A 21,098-nucleotide genomic window follows, 5' to 3' on the forward strand; every position below is an offset into this window, starting at 1 on the left:
TTCAGCTATAGACCCTTGCTGGTCTCTACCTGGAAGCACTCAGGAGTTAGAGAAGGACTTACAAAATTATTTGAGGCTAGGCTGAGTAAATGGCTGAGGCTCCTAAAGTTTTAGGCAGCATTTTAGATCCTCAGTGCAAGACTGCAACTCTGAAAAGACTTGATACTTTGTTCCCTGAATGGGTGAGTGCCCAAACTTCAGGCATATATTACTTTTTCACTTCAGCATTTTTCAGTGGCCTCTAGTCATGCTCCTCTGGGGTCTCCTTCTTTCCTAATGGGATGGGCAGGGATTTCTCGCTCACTATCTGGTAGTAGTCTGGGATTCCCACAGAAGCGAAATCCCTGACCTGGTGATGGGAGAAGTGCCTCCTTGCTTAGAGAAGACATCCTTGCCTGAGGTGCAGAAAACCTGCTGGTAGAAATGATGGCCTCGTATAGTGACTCATGCTGTTAAAACACTATTAAATGCCAAGAGCTGCCTTGATCCAACCTGTGGTCTGAAATCCTTATGGCACACATTTCCCATGTCTGAATTGTGTATATTATAGAGGAGACATGTAGTGGAAGAAGAAAGAAACAAAAAAAACCTAGTAACGGGTTGTTTAATCACATAATCACAGAATCACAGAATGGTAGGGGTTGGAAGGGACCTCTGTGGGTCATCTAGTCCAACACCCCTGTCAAAGCAGGGTCGCCTACAGTAGGCTGCACAGGACCTTGTCCAGGGGGTCTTGAATATCTCCAGAGAAGGAGACTCCACAACCTCTCTGGGCAGCCTGTTCCAGTTCTCTGTCACCCTCAGAGGGAAGTTCTTCCTCATGTTCAGACGGAACTTCCTGTGCTTCAGTTTGTGCCCATTGCCCCTTGTCCTGTCGCTGGGCACCACTGAAAAGAGCTTGGCCCCATCCTCCTGACACCCACCCTTCAGATATTTATAAACATTTATAAGGTCCCCTCTCAGCCTTCTCTTCTTCAGGCTGAACAAGCCCAGCTCCCTCAGCCTCTCCTCGTAGGAGAGATGTTCCAGTCTCCTCACCATCCTTGTAGCCCTCCGCTGGACTCTCTCCAATAGCTCTTCACCTTTCTTGAACTGGGGAGCCCAGAACTGGACACAGTACTCCAGATGAGGCCTCACCAGGGCAGTGTAGAGGGGAAGGAGAACCTCCCTTGACCTGCTGGCCACACTCCTCCTAATGCACCCCAGAATGCCATTGGCCTTCTTGGCAGCCAGGGCACACTGCTGGCTCATGGTTAATCTGTCGTCCACCAGGACCCCCAGGACCCTCTCCGCAGAGCTGCTCTCCAGCAGGTCCACCCCAAGCCTGTACTGGTGCATGAGGTTGTTCCTCCCCAGGTGCAGGACCCTGCATTTGGCTTTGTTGAACCTCATCAGGTTCCTCTCTTTCCAACTTTCCAGCCTGTCCAGGTCACGCTGAATGGCAGCACAGCCTTCAGGTGTATCTACCACACCTCCCAGTTTGGTGTCGTCAGCAAACTTGCTGAGGGTACATTCTAACTCTTCATCCAGGTCGTTGATGAAGAAGTTAAACAAGGCTGGGCCCAGTACTGACCCCTGAGGGACACCACTAGCTACCAGCCTCCAACTCGACTCAGCACCGCTGATGACAACCCTCTGAGTTCTGCCATTCAGCCAGTTCTCTATCCACTTCACCGACCACTCATCCAGCCCACACTTCCTGAGCTTCCCTAGGAGGGTATTATGGGAGACTGTGTCGAAAGCCTTGCTGAAGTCTAGGTAGACAACATCTGCGGCTCTCCCTTCATCTACCCAGCCAGCCATGTCATCGTAGAAAGCTATCAGATTGGTAAGTTAAAACAGCCTTTTAAGTTGAAACAGTCTTTGCCATCCTGTAGTCTAGTATGGGGCCGATTGCTCTCGTAGCTAGTAGAGTCATCCATGGACTACTGTGGTTGCCCAAGGTCATCCTGACAGACCTGATGACCTCTTGTCTCCATGCAACCAATTGTAAGACACTCAAATTAATATATCAGTTTCTATCCAGTAATAAAATATCACATATATCCAATTACACAACATGTGAACGTGACTGGCAATGTCCTATCACACACGCCCAAGCAGTTTATAGTACAGTTAGTCAGAGGAAAGTTGAAAGTGAAGAAAAAGGAACATTTCCAAGCAGAGGAGGAAATGGGCAGGACAAGATGAGCAAGAAAAAAGGCCTAATATTTCTTCCCCCACCCCAGACATACGTATATAAATAGTGAGAGAGTGATTCTCCCTGCTTGCTGGCTACCGCTCGTTTGCTGCATCTCTCTGGGACCACGCATCATCTCTCCAAGATGTGGGCAAAGGTACTGTCTTTCTTTGCACTGTAAGATGCACTTTTCTGTTTAAGATTTTGTATCCTCTGTACGTTTCGGTAGGTGTACATCACACCAAGGGATATGTGGTATACCTACTTTAAATGACTTGTGTTCCTCAAGATGGCCTTAATGCTTTAGTACAAAGCTGAGTGAGAACTTGTCTGAAATAATGGGTACAATTCTGGTCACCACTGCCAGATAATAGAAATCCAATGTGAACAGCACAATGAAAAGTTTCTAGCCTAGTATAGGGGTGAGTGTGCAATATAAAGGAGAAAGCAGCACAGTTTGGTTTGTTTAACTTGGCAAGATGAAGGCCAAGAGGAAATATCATCACTCTGTGTGGGTGTGTGCAGGGGAGTAGAGGAAGGAGAAGGGTGAGGGGAAATGGAAGGAGACAATTTCCAGAGAGAGAGAAGAGCTATATTCGGTAATGCCAGTATCAAAAAATGCAAGCATGTGTATAAACTGGTTGTAAATAATATACACCTCTACAGGGGGAAGTTTCTAATGGCCAGAGAAGGGAAGTTCTGGATTAGTTTCTAATAGAGATATTAACAGCAGCTAACAGCTCCAGCCAAGAAGCAGGCTGAATTTGCACAATGGGTCAACGCTCAATAGGATAGAAAAAAAAAATTAGAAATATAATTCCCACATCAGAATGAGCCAGGAACAAGGAGCCACTGCTTTTCAAAGAGGCGAGATCTTGTCTTGGGAGAAAAACTGGGAGTCCATCTGAGTGTGAATGCAGTGGGAGCTGGGAGCTAGGAGCAACGGGTGCAAGGTAGAGCTGCCAAGTCCTGTCTCCCACTGAGCTCCAAGCTCAGCAAGATTTGGGATAGTAATTATGCTACTCAGGGACATTAAATCTTGCCTCCTTGTGTGGTAGTGGCTGCACTGGATTGAAATGCCACTTTCCCACTGATTTCAATACCAATATGAAGGTGCTATGGAAAGCCAGATGCTTTTTGCTTCTGTTTGTTTTATATATGTGTGCATGTGTATAGAGATAGAGAGATAGAGGTAGAGACAGAGACAGAGACAGAGACAGAGACAGAGACAGAGACAGAGATGGAGATACCTTGCAAAGTTACATCACCTGCAGTGCTTACCCTCAAGGACTCAAGTCAGGGAGGAAGAAACAGAAATACAGAACAGACAAGGACACTCATGAAAGTAGAAATAAAATATAAACAACACTATGGCATTTCTGGGAACACAAAGAGGAAGAATTCAAACCTTAGTTTTGCTGATGCAATCCATGTAAACAAGGGCAGGGCAACAGAGATCACCAGCATGCTAAGCAGTAGCCCGAAACTGAAAGAAAAAAAAGAAAGAAAAGAAGATGTGTTTTCTTTAACTTCTTCTTTTGTTCTTCTTCCTCCCAGACAATTACGGAAAATTTTGCAAACGTGATTCATGGCTTGAATGCAAACCACTTGACAGACCAAGTCATTCAGAGAAGTAAGCGAATGATTCTGGACACTCTCGGAGTGGGGCTTCTGGGTACCAGCACCGAGGTCTGCCACAAAGTGACACAGTACAGCAAGGTAAGGTGTCTGGCATTCATAGCACACCCTAAGGTATAGCTTTAAGAAAAGCAAGGGAAAATTTGAGCTATAAAGGGAGACTTTGTCATGGTGAAATTCTTTTGGGGATGGAAAAAGAGAAACAACGTTCTCCCCACTGGAGACAGGGAAACTTCATTGCTGGAGTTACTTTTAACTCTGGATGGGCAAAAGCCAGTGTAACAGACTGTATGCTAACATGCCCCACTGCAAACACAAGATAATTAAGAATCCCTTCCTTTCTTTCACCTAGGAGATTTTATGAAAAACATCATCAAAGTAAACATCACTTATCACCAGACTTTCAAAAATAAGGGACTGTCATAGGGATCGAGAGTTAGTAGTGGGTTACTTCCAGTCCATAAAACATAATCGTTATCTGAGGTACATTTATTTAATTCTGTAATGATCTCTTAATTGGCTAGAAGACCTGCACAACAAAAGGAAAGGAACAGCACCCTTTAAAGTGTGGGGATACCCGCACCAGGAGGCCATATATCATTTACTCGGGGTCTTCCTAAAACATAGAAAACCAGAACCTTTAACTGGAGATCTTCACCAACAAGATGCTGACAGTCCTGATGGAACCACCGAAGGGCGGTGGGAAGGGACGTCCATGGCCAGAGGTTTTGTGAAGGTACTGAATGGCCAGGTGGATGGTCTTGGTCTGCCCTCTGAGGTCTGTTTGAGTGGGAAGGGACATAAGCCAACAGGAAACCAAGTTTCTTTTCATACTTTCTGAAAGAACAATATTCTTCTCATGAAAGGGAACAGTTGGGTCCCGAGAGGGTATGGTCTGATCGTGGTTACATCAGAGATATGGCACACATTTATCCTTGGGTTCAGGACTTTGAATTAATTGATGTCAATTTGTTTCAGATCTACAGCTCAGATATATCCAGTACCATCTGGGGCCACTTGGATTTCCGACTGCCTCCTCTGTATGCAGCTTTTGTGAATGGAGTGGCTGTAAGGGATGCTCTTTTATTTGCTCTTAAATCACACTAATTGATGCCATTCTTGCTCTAGAGAGAACAGAATGCTCCTAAAATCTTACTTTATTCCTCTGCCTGAAGTCTGCTAGAAAACTTTCCCTGACTGTTCTCCTAATGTGCTTCAACTTTCTTCCAAGGAGACCGAGCTCAAGGTATAATATATATCTGATCCAACTCAACAGCATCCCTTACCTTTAATGTGGGACTTGGGGCTGTTTTCAAAGGTCAGAACTGTACAGCTTGTTACAACCTTGCTACAGCTGCATTACAAAGAGGTGCTCCAGCTATCATTCATTTCACTGGGATGCAAATTTCATGCCAACTGGCAAAGTATAGTTACAGAAAAACACAAACACAGACAGATGCACATATACATACACACATACAATACCACCAGGCCATTTAATCTTCAGTTACGCAGTCTGCAAAAGTCAGTTATACATTTTGGACACATACTTTGTCATTAAAGCAATAACTGACTCCCCAGACATTTGTCTAAATTCAGATTGAGGCTGAAACCATTTGAAATCAAAAGAGGCACAAGAGGTGGGGCAGACAAATTTGGCGATTATGCAAAACTAGAGAAGGTGACCAACGAAGGAAATGGTACTATTAAGCCTATCTGAATTAGTGTGACAACAAGATCTGAGGTCAAATTTGACACCTCATTTCCAACGTAGAAAAAATTACTGTGGAAATGAGATCTGGTACCTCTCAGCTCCTAGCAGCCCATGTGACGATACTCAAAGCTGGCTGTTAGCACGTATGCGATCGTTTCAGTTTCCATCTCGGTCACAGGTCAATTTTAAGCAGTTATTGAAGATGCCAGGAAGGCAACTTACCAGGTATTGGGCACAACTTTCCTTATCCCACACTGCAGGTCATCTTCCCAGCTGGCATCAGAGTTCTTCAAGGCAGGCACTGGATTTTCTTCTGCCTGTTCAGAAACACTACATTGCAAACATTGAGTGCACTGCTCAGAGCAGTCTGCTACCAGAACAGCAGCCGTATGCCATGCTGGGAACGCCCAAAACCTTCCCCAGCAGTTGGGCTCTGGGCATGGGAAAGAGGAGGGACCTCTCTGGATACTCTCAAGGGCTGAGCAGCCAGTCCCGGTTTTAAGACTGTAGCATTCTCCTATTCCCAGCAACCCCAGGGAGTCTGGTTCCTCATGTGACAGGTCTTGTTTTGTCATGCTGAAAATCCAGGCTAAAGGCTGGTCTAAATTTGCAGGCTTGCGCCTGTTGCCGTGTGGATGGTTGCAGCAGAGAAGTCGTTCTGATACAACTCCCAGTTAGCAGTATGGAGTTGGCTGCTAGAGCTTTAATGGTGTGAATCTTAACGGCAGCATCAACTGCAGCACAGGGAAAGTAATTTCATTACGTTTATATACTGTTCTGGGGGAAGTGAAAACTCATCACTCACATGGTGGACCTAGAACTGCTACTTTAATTATACCAGTTTAGTTAAAGCAGCAAAAGTCTATTGTGGGAAAGAAGAATCATTGCCATACTGGTTTTAGACTGGTGCAACTTGAATTAGAAATACACTTCCTCGAGGCAGGATTTGTATTGCATTGCCATTTCTCACTGAGCCGTGTTGGGAGTAAAGGTCTTAAAAGAAAGACTTCTGAAGTTTTGGCTTCTAAGGAAAATCTAGTTCTTCAGTCCTGTTTTATACCGATGACAGCTGTTTCATTTGACTGAGCCAGTCTTGCCAAGACAAAGTTGATTTCTGATGACAAGCCAAGGCTTCTCTTTCCATTAGGTGCACTCCATGGATTTTGACGACACGTGGCACCCAGCCACACATCCATCCGGGGCTGTGCTCCCTGCCGTGATTGCACTCTCGGAGGCCTTTCCTCAGAAGAAAAAAATCTCGGGTCTTGATCTGCTCTTAGCTTTCAACGTGGGAATCGAAGTGCAAGGCAGGCTGCTGCGCTTCTCCAGTGAAGCCAGGAACATTCCAAAAAGGTACATAGAGATGCTTCAAGTAGAAAGTTAAGTGGAAGGGGTGTTTTGGAGTTAATATGCTTAATTAAATGCGAGATAAAACACAAATGGCACAGTTAATCATATTTTCTGTGTTGTTTGCCTGGAAAACTAGGAAAGGTTGATCTTAAACATGAATACACTTACATGACTCCTTACGACTTAGCTAAGAGATTTCTTTACAAGAGCATCGATCAGTCTACAAGAAGGCAGTGATGATCTTGCTATTAATTAAAAACAGCAGCAAAATGGCAATGTTTAACAACACAGCTCTAAGGTTCTCATGAATACATACGACCATGCCTCGCAAACAGTGGCTTGCTCTCAGCAGAACAGTCACTGGTGCCAGGCTCAGAGCAGAGCCCAAGAAGATGGGGTGTGCTTAGGGGAAAGCCTTGAAGTGTGGGATGGACTAGACGTCTTCCTGCTATTTTCTGTATGTTCCTCCTGCCAATTTTGTGAAATTGGCTCAGAATAACAAAACTTGCCTCCCACAATACGTATTATTTGTAGATGACTATAAATTGTTTACAGATAACTTACAGATGACTATAAACTGTGATGCTTTTGCCTTGAACTATGAGCAGTTCGAACATTTCTGTTGCTTTCTGGGGAAGACCTACAGTGGTACTATTCCAGCTTAACTTGTTTCTGGGAAAAAGTGACAACTTTTCACATTAGGACCACACATGAACGCTGAATGTGTGTTTCTTTACGGCCCAATCCATCTTCCACAGCAGCAAAAGGAAATTGGAGCTTATGCATATAGAGAATTTGGATGACTTTTTGAAATATGGTAATGGAGAGATTTTGTTTTCTCAGGTTTCACCCACCGACTGTGGTTGGTACGATGGGGAGTGCAGCAGCTTGTGCTAAACTGCTTGCTCTTGACCAGCTGAAATGTAAAAACGCCTTGGCTATCGCTGCCTCCTACGCAGGTGCCCCACTGGCTAATGCAGCCACCCAAACAAAGCCCCTCCACGTTGGCAATGCTGCCAAGCATGGACTCGAAGCAGCTTGCTTAGCATCACAGGGCCTTCAAGGAAACAAACAGATCTTGGACATGGAGTCGGGGATAGGTGCCTTTTACACAGATTACAACCCACAGACTCTGCCAACCTTGCAGTCCTACCCCTGGCTGTTGGACCAACAAGACGTGGCGATCAAACGCTTTCCTGCTCATCTCGGAACGCACTGGGTGGCTGATGCAGCATGTTCTGTCAGGAAGAAGCTTGTGGAGAGCAGTGACAACTTGCTCCCCCTTGAGAAAATCGAGAAAGTCATTCTCAAAGTCCCAGAGGTCAAATACGTGAACAGACCCAGCCCCACCTCAGAGCATGAAGCTCGACACTCCTTCCAGTTCGTTGCATGCTCTGCTTTGCTGGATGGCAGCGTGTCGGTCCAGTCCTTCACCGGTGAGAACATCCACCGGCCAGCCTTACGGGAGCTCCTCCGCAAAACACAGCTGGAGCACCCTCCCGACAACACACCGAGCTTCGAGAGTCTTTACTGCGAAGTGAGCGTCACGCTGCGGGATGGCAACACGGTCAGCGACCGCTGCGATACGTTCTATGGACACTGGAGGAAACCTCTGAAAAAGGAGGACTTGGAGAAAAAGTTTCAATCCAACGCCTCCAGCGTCCTGCCCGCAGAAGCCCTAGAAGGCGTTACAGAGACCGTGTACAATCTGGAAAAAGTAGGCGACTGTTCTGTATTAAGTACATTTTTATCGGGACAGTCAGCTAGAGGGCTGTCGGAGAAGCAGCGGTTCCTCTGAATGTTCCAACCCACAGCTAGACGCTGCTCACAAAGCAAACACAAAATTCAGGACAAACTATTTATTTAATGACTCGAGCACTTTTAAATTGGACCCCTGGAACACAAGAGCCACGCTCAGTCCAATATTGTGTTTTTCGGCAAAGTAATTTAGCGACTACGTGCACACATCAGGCTGAACAGAAGATCCTCTGCTGGCACAGCCGACTCCAATTATCTTTATGACTCTAGAGGCAGAGCACTGCTTGCGTGCGACACAACAATCTCCCTGCTCTCCTGCCAAAAAATAAAAAAGACTGCGTATGCTCTGCTTCTGCTAAATAATTCCATAAAGGAAATCCAGATTCTGGAGGAGTGCGGGAAATGCTGTCTCTATCAGAAACATCACTGCGAGGAGGACAGAGAGGAAAAGCCTTTCTATATTTATTTCTGAAGATCTAGCTCTAAAGCCTCCTGCCACGTCCGAGCTTTGACGTCTGTGCTAAAATAAACATGGCTTCTGTACAGAGGGGCAGCACTCGGCACCCTGCGACACGTCAGGCCTCGCGGAGACGATCGTCTGGCGTTGGCAAGGTGAAGGTTAGCGCCCTTCCCGATCACGCTGGCTGCTGGGCCAGAGGGACGGCCCAGCACTCCTCCTCACAAAAGCCTTCTTTCCCAGTGTACAGCCCCAGGCTGGGGAGGACAGTAGTCACAAACATCCCCAGGCTGGAGTGGGCAATTGCCTCAAACGTCCATCTTGGGAGAAACTGATAAAGATGCTCGAATTTATCAAACTCCTAAATCGCGCATTGTGCCTTGGGAACTTCATCTTGATAACGGAGTGTGGAATACTGAGCAAAACCCTGTGGAGGCAGGGCGTCAGCTTGTGAAGCCCACCTATGTCACCTATGCAAGGAAGTTGAGCACTTGCCTTTGGGGGAGGAATGTGAGACCACCAAAACCCTCCCCACCCCCCATGCCCACTGACTCCTTGAGAACTTTCGGGAAGCTATGAGACAGGCAGCCGAAGGGTATAAAAGGAGAGGGGGCCAGCCCCTTGCTGCGTGTGCCCACCACCAGAACATCCTGACCACAGGCGCACGCCTCCACCAGAAGACCCAGACCACCAGGTGTGCACCAACCACCAGAGGACCACAACAACCAGCAGAGACTGCCGCTGGATCCAAGGGTGGAGATACCTTTTCTCTTATTTCTTCTCTTGCTCTGTCTCTGGCTTTCTCGGCACATATGGGTATGTTAGTTTAAGTTTGTCAACCTGCTGTATTCTGTGGTTTTATGAAACCAGACTTTGTGTTGTTGAAACCTTTTGCCAAGTCAATATCTGTTTCCAACCCCACTGCACTAAAGGTAACATGAAGTTAGAGTTATCACCTTCTGTAATTCCACTGCCATTCCAAGTAAAGCTTTGTTTTCAGTCAAGCCTCTTGGTCAGTGTTATGACTCTCAGTGCCACGCAGAGAATTAAAAAGATCACCTTCCCCTGTTCCCGCTGAGCGGGACGGGACACCCAGGCCCATCATCTTCCGGCTGCTCTGTGGTACTGGTTTGCTCCTGCTGTATTCCCGCTCCAGTTACAAGGTGCTCGCTCAACAAGATGTGATTAGCACTAATTAGTGATGACAAGTTTAGATTACTTCGGGCATCGTGCAGCACGGGCTACAGCACGCTCATTACGACTGACAGAGACCTGTGAGCGTCAGAACGCTTCTTACCCTGAGACAATTAAGTGTCCACAGTGACAATCAAACTTACCTTGATAATGAATTCTGGGAATTTTTAGTTCCTTCAGGAGTACAAAGCCTTGCCAGATTGTGCTTCTACGAGAGAATGATGACCTTTGCTCACATTTGTGAGGTCAAAGCACGCGTCCCAAACATATATAAAATGTACCTTCCTTAGGGTGCTAAAATATGTATGCAAAAAAATCACAAAATAAAGCCAATTCATTTTACTAACTAAACCTCAAATTTTTGTCATTTATTAGATCAGAACTTGAGTATTTTCCACACACAACATATTCATTTGTACTTAAGCCTCTGGCTCTTGGTTTATAAAATCTGTTTATCTAGGGGAGTCTGCAAAAATTTCAGAAGTCCATTAGCTATACTTGCTTAAAGACTTGCAAGGGAAGAAAAAAAAAAACAAACCAAACCAAACAAAACAAATAACTACATTCTTTTTCCCTTCTGAGTAGAATTTAATTACTTACCTATACTGAAGGTATACAGACTCATTTACAGCTATTTCACCTGTAATTATAGCTGAGTAACAACAAATGTGAGTTATTGATAATCGTTCGTGATATGATAAAACCCCACTGGACAAGGAGGGTTCCTACATTATCTTGTCAACACTGAATACATTCAGATTTCTGCGAAAAAAGGGGACGACCCCCCCCCCCCCCCCAACCTTCAACGCATGCTTTCTATTTTAAAAGAGAAATGAATAGGACAAACATAGCAACAACCATTTGATGTATTACAGATTGAAAAGTCAAACAAACCAAGAACTGTGCAGTTTAACAGTTGCATTATTTTATTAATACAACCATAGGAAGCTAAATGCTTCTGCTTAGCTAAACCGACTTCCTTGCAGAAGTCCGCACGCTTCCAGTCAGGCGAGTTTCAGGACTTCTTGTACCATTGTTCCAATCCCATCAAAGATTTCATGCAGAGGAGCCTTGCACATGAAAGCACAAGTAGTAACTATTTTATTGGCTTTATCCACGTGGGATTCATTTACATTTTTGCAAATGTGCTTACATCCAAGCTCTGTTATAGCAGATGCCGTTTCAGCATCAGGAAATCTGTAAATATAAAGACTGCAATTAACATAAAGAGGTGACACAGCCATAAAGTTCTGCCAACACAACTTGAATGAGAGAACTACAATAATATTCAAGTGACTCTTTAGCTGATGACGACAAAGGAGTCAGACTGCCACTGTCAGGTTCTCCCATCCCCTATGGACACAAGTGATCTACTTTCTTTGCAAGCGACATCTGAAATGCAGAGCCACAGCATGTCAGTCAGCACAATTCCATTTTTAACAATCTTTCTGTAAGTTTCTAAGATGATACCAAGTGCAGCCACAACTGATTCTCAAAAGTTTGAGTGATGCCAGCTGAACCTGCAGACAGGTTGGACCTTTTCCAACACCTCCAGGCAAGGTCTTCCACTGGGATTCTGCAGAAGTTTTTTTTTTTCCTAAGTGAGGAACAAAGGCAATCCTTCGCTGCTATAAAATTCCATTCAGAAGCTTTATTGGGAGTTGACAGTTCTTGAAACAGCACTGACTTCTGCTGGGCACTGCTCTCATCCGCCTCCCGTAAAGTGGCCCCAAACCACTACCACCAGAAAATCATTATTTAAAAATCCCTGAGCAGACAAAAGCCCACAGACGCAATTTAAACAGCCACTCAAACTACCACAGGGTACCAAGTTTCTGAACGCCAGGCGGCCAGATGCCCGTTCTTCATTTGCACATCTGCAGTATGAATCATGGCCTTCTAAGGCGCCGGGTAAGCAAATTCTGTATCCCACTTCATACAAAAATCTGTCACTCAGTTACTGTGAATTGAACGTGAAAAAAGAACTTGGTACCCTTCGTCACCTGCGTGTCCGTGCAGCCATCATTCTATAAAGTCGCTTTGTTCTGTCGCTTCTGAGACTGACGGATGCTACGTCCCGAGACTCATTAGCACCCACACCGCACAGGAAAGCCAGCACAGGAGCCTCTGTTACCATCAGTGGCTCACAGACCGATGGCTCAGGCAAGAGATAAGGCTAACTAGAGTCTTCAGACTACTAACTGTAATGTGTCTGTGAATGCTGGTGTCATAGAACCAACCATCACAGACCAACATATTTCCAAATTTCGGGATGCATTTTCCCAACACTGCAGCGCACAGGTCACCTGACCTCAGATTCAGTCTGTCTGCTCTCAGAGTTCTGCATCGACTACTATTATGCCAGCAAAAATTTGACATAAGTGAAAATGTCACTAATAAGGTACCCAAGGGTTACTGTGGCACCAGAGACCTCAGACTTTTGCACAGAAGAATGGTCATTGCCTAATCCCGATTCCCATGTAAATCATCTCCGTTCATTTCCCTCTTACCTTCCATCCACGTTTTTATCTTGGCCAACCGTGACCTCACAACCAGGAAAGACTTTCGCTGCCAGGACTGGCGATATACAGCACAAACCGATGGGCTTTTTAGCACTGTGGAAAGCTTGGAGCGTGGAGTTCACGTGCTCATTGACAGTACAGTTCTTGCCATCTACAGCCCAGGAACACAGGTTCTTTGCTACACCAAAACCACCTAAAAAAAAAAAAAACAAAACCACGAAAAGCTCAAATATAAAACACTGCTGAAAGCCATTAAATTCAATGCCAGGAAGAAGTTCTCCTTTTTTTACAGCATAATCATGGCATACGTGGGACTGTTAAGTTACTACACTGAAAGAGTTCAGCACGCGAAAACACGATGGGTTTCCAATATCAAAAGTTTAACTGCACTTTTTTATATACCATGTATGTTACATAGGCCAGAAAGCCTAATCTTGCTCCAGTGAGCAATAAATAGACAAACAGGAAACCTCACATTCATTTGCTAGTCACTGGAAAAGCCGCACCATCTGATACACACTCCTCAGTAAGCAAGAGAGGGATGAGAGAAAGACCACTGGTAGTTAAAAGAAGAAGAGTAATGCAAACAGCGATTTGACCCTCTACAGTAATTCACATTCCAGTTTTACTTCAATACTGACGCAATTACAAAACAGCTTTCCCCTAGCCCCACCCCCCCAGAATTATTTTTGAACTTACAAAGGTTAAGACAATGAAAACAAAATGGGTATTACATAAAAAGGCAACGATAATATACTGTATTTAAAATTTGCTTTCTAGAAATGAGTTATAATGATCCTTTACTTGCATTTAGTCTTCATTTAATTGTATAAGCAGATTGTATTTTACAGCACCTTCATTTTCTGGATTCATAAGCATCGGAATGACCAAAGTAAGAAGGCAAGTGTAACCATCCATTATATTAGATTCCTTATGGAATGTGCACAACACCAACTTTTCCACAATAAACAAACGGAAATTTCCACAAGTATTTCAAGGAACCATATCAAGAAGCTTTACATTTTTAATGTTTTTCCTTTCACTCTTTGCTCACTTTCGAGTGTTATCTGAAATCTCTGAGGTAAGATTTTAATTTTCAAACTTAATAGGGTTTATTTCCCTCTAACAGTTATTACAGCAACCCTCCCGAGCCTGAGTTATAACAGCATGAAATTAACAAGGAAAATACTTGCTAGCCTCCACTCCCTGATCAGCCCTGATGTCACCCACTCATTTTAGCGCCGGCAATCCGTTTCTCTGCCTTACACACACACTCCCTCTGCTGGCCTTACAACAGAAGACAGCATAACGACTTCAAAATTGAACACTTGGGCCACAGTTGGGAAGGCAGTATTTAACTGTACTATGAATATTCTGGAAAGTGATCTTCAGCAAGTCAGAATTTCCTCGTGACGCTTTGGTTTCTTCATTTCTAAAGTGATTACAATTACCCCCCGCCTGAAAGGCAATTTTGTGGTCTATAAATAAAAACTTACCCATAAACATGTTTAGCATAACATAATCAGCAGCAGACCAGATACATAATTAAAACAAAATGTATTCACATCTGACACGGAATATAATCTACTTGGCAACCTACTATTCGCCAACAATTTCAGAGGCCCTAAAAATAAGACAATGCCATGTAACGTCAAGTTCTGGCCTTACTTTTCTACTCTGGTCAGTGTTTTTGTCTGCAAGTAAGTACTAAAGTTTGCCCAATCTTTAGGAAGAAACACCGGTGTGATGTATAACCTAACACCAAAAGAACACTCCGGCATGTTCAATTAATAACTATAAATTAATAAATAAACTGAGATGACTTGTCAGCCCATGAGAGGTTGCTAAAACACCTTCTCAAAATAAAGTAAAAAGAAAGAAAAAACCCACCTATATTTCAAATTCAGGAGTATAATATATTCTTTGAATGGATTTAAAAGTAAAAAAGTAGCAGAGGCAAAGCAGTTATTTGCCATTGAAAAAACACAATTGATTTTCTTTTAAAAGCACCTACCAGGGAAGATGACAGCATCAAATTCACTAGCTTTCAGTTCAGCCAAATCCTGAATGTTTCCTCTTGCCAATCTGGCACTTTCAACTAACACATTTCTCTTCTCTTCTGCTGGACTTCCTTTTAGGTGATTGACTACATCCCTTTGCTCAATATTGGGGGCAAATATCTTCACCTAGAATACAGAGATGAAGCAATTCTGTGACTAAACAGAACTCATATATAGAATCATAGAATGCTTTGGGTTGGAAGGGACCTTTAGTGGCCATCTAGCCCACCCCTCCTGCAGTGAGCAGGGACATCTTTGACCAGACCAGGTTGCTCAGAGCCCTGTCATATCGGTGACAATGAAGATCTTTTAATTAAAACAGTCGTTGTTCCTGAAGTCTCTTATCCAAGAGAAGGGGATTCCACAGGATGGATCCATCGCATCAAATCTCTGAAGTGACAGATGACATGTTAGGTTGGTTAAACCCAGCCACTCTCCCCATCTGATTCCTGCAGCTTTTTTGACAGAAGCACAGTCTCACGCCAACATTAAGCTTACTGATTTTGCCAGGGCCTGCCGACAACTCCTCTGCAGGTAACCTCAAGGACCAACGGAGCAGCACCACTTACACCAGCAGCCTGACTAGGCAGGCACACAGCCGAGCCTGCAGACAGGCTGCTCTTCACTGTTACGGGATCGGGGTGCTAAAACATGTTTAAAAAAGTAAGTTTAAAAGATAGAGATGCAGCCTCTACAAGCATTTCTAGGACAGACATTAGAGGCACTCTAATGTAAGGTAAGGAGAGAGGTTACGGCTGAAGAGGCTTCGCGGCGCGCAGCGGCGGGGAAAAGACCGCCATGAGGCGGGAGAGGGCCTTATCCCTCCCCGAGCCCCGGCACAGGGCGGGGGCGAGGCGGCCACGGCGCGGTCCCCCGGCTGCTGAGGGTGGCAAAGAGCCGGGGCAGACATGCCTCCCGCCGCGGGGAGCCTGTCACGGCCGGCTCCCCGCGCACCCCGCGGGGGTCCCGCCGCCGAGCGGGGTCCCGCCGCCCCCCCCTACCTCCGCGCCGCCGCGGCTGAGGTGCACCAGCGCCGCCGAGGCCTCGTGAATCTCGCTGCCGTCGAAGACGCCGCAGCCGGCCAGTACCAGGGCCACCCGCTTGCCCATGGCGGCCCCCCGCCCCCGGCGCCCTCCCCTCACGGCCCGGCGGAACTCGCTCAAGGCCGCAGACCCCCGCCGCGCCGCACACTCCCACCGCCTCCTCCTCCTCCTCCTGCGCCTGCGCGGCGGGCTCCGGCCCGGCCGCCATTTTGCAGCTCTGAGCGGCGGGGCTTGGGGGTTGGCAGGGCTTGCGCTCGGGGGTCCCTCACCCCCGCCAGGTGCTCTCCCTCCTGCCTGCAGTGAAAGTGGAATTGGGGTAGAGGGCAGCAGTACTGCTGGGTCCTGATGCCGTTTGTTTCAGGGATGCTCTTGCTTGTCAGACCCACGTACCCCTTTTGGCTCCCTTAACCTTGTACTGGGCTCGAGGGAGTGGCTCCAATCTACCAGGAAAACCAGAAGGTTTCTGTGGAACACCAAACCTACCTTCCCGCACCTGCTCCCAGCTTAGTCGTTATGGCATTGCCCCAGGGAGCCAGAGGGCTTCCTCGGGCCAAGGCAGAAGGTCACCCCTGGTCTCCTCCTCGCAACCACACACACAGATACCATGCTGGAGACCAGACGGACTGAATTGCAGCAAGGTCTGTCAGCTCTTTCAGTCCTTCGTTTTTCAACAGCTGCTGCTCTTATAAGAAACTTGGGCTTAATATGAAAATCTGCGCTTCTACTGGAGCAGAGGGATGAAAGGGTGGATCTTGTAGAAAAATGAGTCTTCCAAAAATTTGGAGTATGGGTGTTATGCAGGGGACACAGCAGTGCGTAGGCTGGGAAGAGCAAGAATGACACATGAAAGCAAACTCTCTTTCTGTAGCAAAATGCATTCAGCTGTACACTGGAAGGTCAGGAGTCTGCGGGATGATGGGTAGGGAGATTCTCGTAAGGGCCAAGACAGGGAAACTCCCTGCATAAGGGCTGACTGCCGTCTGCTGGGCAATGCTTTGCTCCAGATAGTCGCAGGGCTGCAGCTCTGTCTCCACCACAGCCCATGCTGCCTCTGAGGACGGAGCAGGACCACAGTGCAGCTCCAGCTCAGAAAGCCTTCGATTGCCTGACCACCCGATCCACAACCATACGCTGGAAGATCCCTCTTGGCTCAAAACACTTGTGGAATTAGAGCTCTGTACAGCACCGAACCCTCACCTTACTCTCCAGGCTGTGTAGGACCCCAGGGAAATTCCGGTGGAGCCATTTCAGCCCAGAGAAGTACAAAATACGTTTGGTGAGAGTGAAGTGGCGGTTCAACGTGCTTACTGGCGTGAGACTCCCTGGGCTCAGCTGCAGGAGGTTAGGTTTGGGGGTAGGGGAACTAAGAGTCTCCAGAGCTGGAATGCTCCTGGACTCCTCCTCATGCCCGAGCTAGGAAGAGGCTGCTGTCTGGATGGAGTTTAAGTTCAGTGCATGTTTGGAGATGTGAGAGGATTCCCAGACTCACCTGTGTGTTAGGGCCGAGGTTCATGTTAGAGCTAGGGAACTGAGCGTTGTCAGAGCTGGAACTCCCTGCTCCTTTCTGTCCTGACTTACTGACTAGTCTTCCTGGGTGTACCCTGGACCTGAGTTGTCGGTAACCTCATCTTCAGTCGTGTTTCTGGCCCTGTCTCCTGGTTGGACCTGACTCACATTATAGGTAATCCTTTTTCCTGGATGGATTTTGGCCTTGATTGGGATGTGATGTTCCCATCCCACATCCCTCCCTGTGCCAGCTCCATAACTGCCCTGGCTCTGTGACCTTGTCATAGCCCTCTGTGTCTGTCTTAGGTCCATATTTTCATCCCAGCTCATGACATGTCCCTGCCCGGAGTGTCTTAATAGCCCTTAATTACCTTGGCCAACCTCAGCTGGGGCCTCCACCCACACACCCTCCGGCCACTGACCCAGGGGCTCCGTGTAAACAGAGGCCTGGCCATCCAGATGTGACCTGAGCTATGCTGTAGGGGTGCATGTCCAGTCCTGTCTCCTGCTGTCCTGACATACAGGCTGGTCTTCCTGCACAGGCTGTAAACCTCTGCTACAGGCAGCTTCATCTTCAGTCCTGCCTCCTGGGTGGACCTTGGACATGTATCATAGGTAGTCCTGTCTCTTGGCTGGATGCTGGGCTTGGCTCTGCCTTGCCGTGTTTGGGCTGTTGGTGGATCCAGCCACTACATACCTGTTCCCACTCAGAGACTTCAGGACTGCACCGTGGTCATTGAAGTCACTGCCCTTTCCTGCATCATGGTCACCTCTGCTCCTGGCTCGTCCTCCTGTGCAAAGCAGCACTGCTCCCGCTGCTCCCTGACACCCCCGGAGCTAGCGTAAAGCACAGAAGTTGTTATCTGACTTCAGATAAACCTGTGTCTGAAGCGGGGAAGAGGACTCACTGCTCTGCTGTGTGGCAGCATCAGAGTCGGGGTGCCAGGGCGCAGCGCGGGCTGGCTGCTCCCCAGGGGAAAGGGTAACAGGGCACGTGGAGGCAGGCCCCTCACCAGCCTGGCCCAATCCCACCCCTCAAGCACAGTGAGGAGGGCAGCTCCGGTGACAGCAGTGAGGTCCCACCACGAGTCTGATCCTCAGGCAGGCCCACGGTGACAAGGCAAGACCCAAGGTCAAGCTGGGGAGATGGGCGTGTGGGCCGGGGTCTGCATCAGTGGGGTACTGGGCTGGGCTCAGGCATGGCTGGAGTGTAGCTTGGGTGAAGGACAAGAGCCGCAGCTCCAAAGCGGCTCCCCAGGAAAGGGACAGGGAGCCCCTGCTGAGGTGTCTCAGCAGAGCTCTTTGGGAGAGCCTAGGCAGAAGCAGTTTCTGGCTTTCTTCACAACAGTTCTTAGCAGACTTTGAGCAACCAGCTACACAATGTGGAGGGGAGAGCACACCCTGGGCCTTGGTGTACTGTGTCCTTCAGGCTTCAGTTCGTTGAATTACGTCTCTGTCTTGGTGGACCCCAACCATTTTCCTACTGCTCAGGATTTGAGAAACATGTTTTTTTGAGAAAGATGTTTTCTGTGGTGCAAATCCTGCTCTGAAGGGCCTTAAGTTGCCTTACAACAGGTTAGCTTATATTTGACTTGGATAGCTCTTTGTATTTCGCAGACTGCATCCAGTTGACACATCAATTCACTTATTGCTACCCCGCAGCAGATCCCAGGGAGTCCCTCTCAGCTCAAAACTCACGATGAACTTCATCTGCGTCCTTATGCCAGCCCTCATCCTATCTCTCAGGCTTCAGCAGAGCCCTTCTGCAATTCCAGCTCGGAAAGAAATAGTTTCCATCACCTGTCCCCTAAGCTGACAGATGAAGCCGGGGCGGCCCTGTAGTCCCAAATGCTGGCTGAGCTGCACTTCGGTCCCGAGCACAGCCCTCATCGTAGCTCTCAGGGTGGAGGAGGACCTGAGGGAAACCCTTAGCCCTACCTTAGACAGTCACAAAAGCCCAGCCATTCTGCTTTCCCGTAGAAAAAGACACGGCTTTCTCCCACCTCAGCTCGCAGTTCAGGTTGCACCTCAGGCTGCGTAGCAGAGCAGGGGTGCAGGGGAGTCCTGTATCTGGCTCCTTTTCTCAAGGTTTCTTTCATACCCCTCAAAGGTGGGGAGGGCGGACCTCAGATCGGTGAACGTCTGCCTTTCAGACTGGCTTCAGTGTGACTTAAGGTAATGTTTGTATTTCTAGGTGTGCATCCAGCTGACTCAATAGAGAACATATGCCAGTGTGAGTAGAAAAAAAACCTGTGAGCAGCAGAACTGCCAGCTGTGTAGTTTTGTCTACTGCGATCCATATATACAACCGTAACTTTCTTACTGAGTGGCACCTTGCCAGTATCTAGGCTGGCGGACGTGCAGCTGCGGGTGCAAGCGCCGCCCAGAGAAGCCCATTTTTATGAGACAGGAGCTGTTACTTCAGCCTCTTTGCTGTGGCTGTTACAGCGTGGTGACTCCTGTAGGTGTTCGAAACCGAGCTAGCTGTTCAAAACCACAGCTTTTGGCTGCAGCAGCAGCAGGGTTCGTGTTCCCCTTTCTCTGTTCCTTCCACCCTGTCACTCTCAAGGGCAGAGACGGAGAAGGTACTGTTTAATAATGGGAAATCACCGAGAGTCTTCTTCATTGTTTCAGGAAAATGTTCAGTTCTCACTAATCAAAAGAAATTACTCTGGGAAACGAGAAAAACGTAGGAATCCTGTCAACTCCAGAAGTCGGTATTTGTAGCCAGTCTGTGTCTTTCCTCGAAGCCTGCTAGTGGACAACGATGCAGATCAGCTCTGTGGGTTCATAAAGGGCACTTTGACATGTTTCTGCATAATGAACGAGACAGCTGCTGACTCAGAAATTGCTGATGTGAGCTTTTTAGCTCGAGTATGAGTATAGTCTATTCACAAATTTATTAGTTGTTTATTTTCTATGTTAAAATATGGTTTACACAGAACTTAAGTTGTATGAGAATTAAAAACAGAGTACTGCGCTGCAAAAGTTCCCACGGGGTGCAATGAAGTGAGATACAAAAATGGTACTAAAATTAAAAACAGTCATTAGCTTTGCCATCTTAGTCATCTGACCTGACACCTTCGGCAGCCACTGTGGTGCCTGGAGACTTAATAGTCCAAGCTGCAAACACGTGCTGAGCCAGGACGAAGAACCAGTCCACACTGTATTTCTGGTTTGGCTAACGAGCAGTGCATTGTGTCATTTCACTTCCCTGCATCCTGGTTTCACAGAAGGGATAAATTATGCTTCCATCAAAATCTCTCAGACTAGGAATTATGACTGTATTCTGCAAAAACACATACTTTTTTTGAACAGGTGGAAGAGCTGGCATTTTGTGCTATGCTTCAGCTAGGAGACACGAGTAACAGCACTCTTTGTTTTATAAAGAACAAAACCAGAGCTTTGAAGCAGACACGAATAACATGCATGAGGTTAGAATGAAATACGGAAATGTAGGTATGTATAGATTATGTGCAGATGCATGAAGTTCATGTATAGTGCTGAACAGCATGGATGTTAAAGATGAGCAGTACAGAATCAGGCAGCAACGAACTGAGATACAGAAATGCCGAAATTAAAGGCTTTATTAGCTGTGCCATCTCATGGTTTTCTGAACACCGTTTCTCAGCAGTCCCGGCGTTACTGAAACTGGTACTCAGCAGCCTATCCTGCTG

The 21,098-nt window shown here is 46.9% G+C and overlaps 2 protein-coding genes across 2 annotated transcripts; one reads left to right on the forward strand and one right to left on the reverse strand.

Annotated features, from left to right (window-relative positions):
• Positions 1–2,186: 2,186 nt before the first annotated feature.
• ACOD1 (aconitate decarboxylase 1) lies at positions 2,187–9,164 on the forward strand. The gene is given in 5 exon segments (XM_009942503.2): positions 2,187–2,336; positions 3,737–3,898; positions 4,796–4,885; positions 6,679–6,884; positions 7,725–9,164. Coding segments are annotated over 5 exon segments (1,563 nt in total). The 3' UTR covers positions 8,680–9,164.
• A 2,029-nt stretch (positions 9,165–11,193) lies between these two features.
• Positions 11,194–16,042, reverse strand: LOC104336656 (glutamine amidotransferase-like class 1 domain-containing protein 3, mitochondrial). The gene is made up of 4 exons (XM_075423245.1): positions 15,874–16,042; positions 14,827–14,998; positions 12,801–13,005; positions 11,194–11,487 (listed from the first exon to the last, which is right to left on the reverse strand). The coding sequence occupies exons 1-4, from the start codon at positions 15,979–15,981 to the stop codon at positions 11,295–11,297; spliced, it is 678 nt and encodes a 225-aa protein (XP_075279360.1). The 5' UTR covers positions 15,982–16,042; the 3' UTR covers positions 11,194–11,294.
• Between the last annotated feature and the right edge of the window lie 5,056 nt (positions 16,043–21,098).

Source organism: Opisthocomus hoazin, chromosome 1, assembly GCF_030867145.1.
Source record: "Opisthocomus hoazin isolate bOpiHoa1 chromosome 1, bOpiHoa1.hap1, whole genome shotgun sequence".
Taxonomy (NCBI): domain Eukaryota; kingdom Metazoa; phylum Chordata; class Aves; order Opisthocomiformes; family Opisthocomidae; genus Opisthocomus; species Opisthocomus hoazin.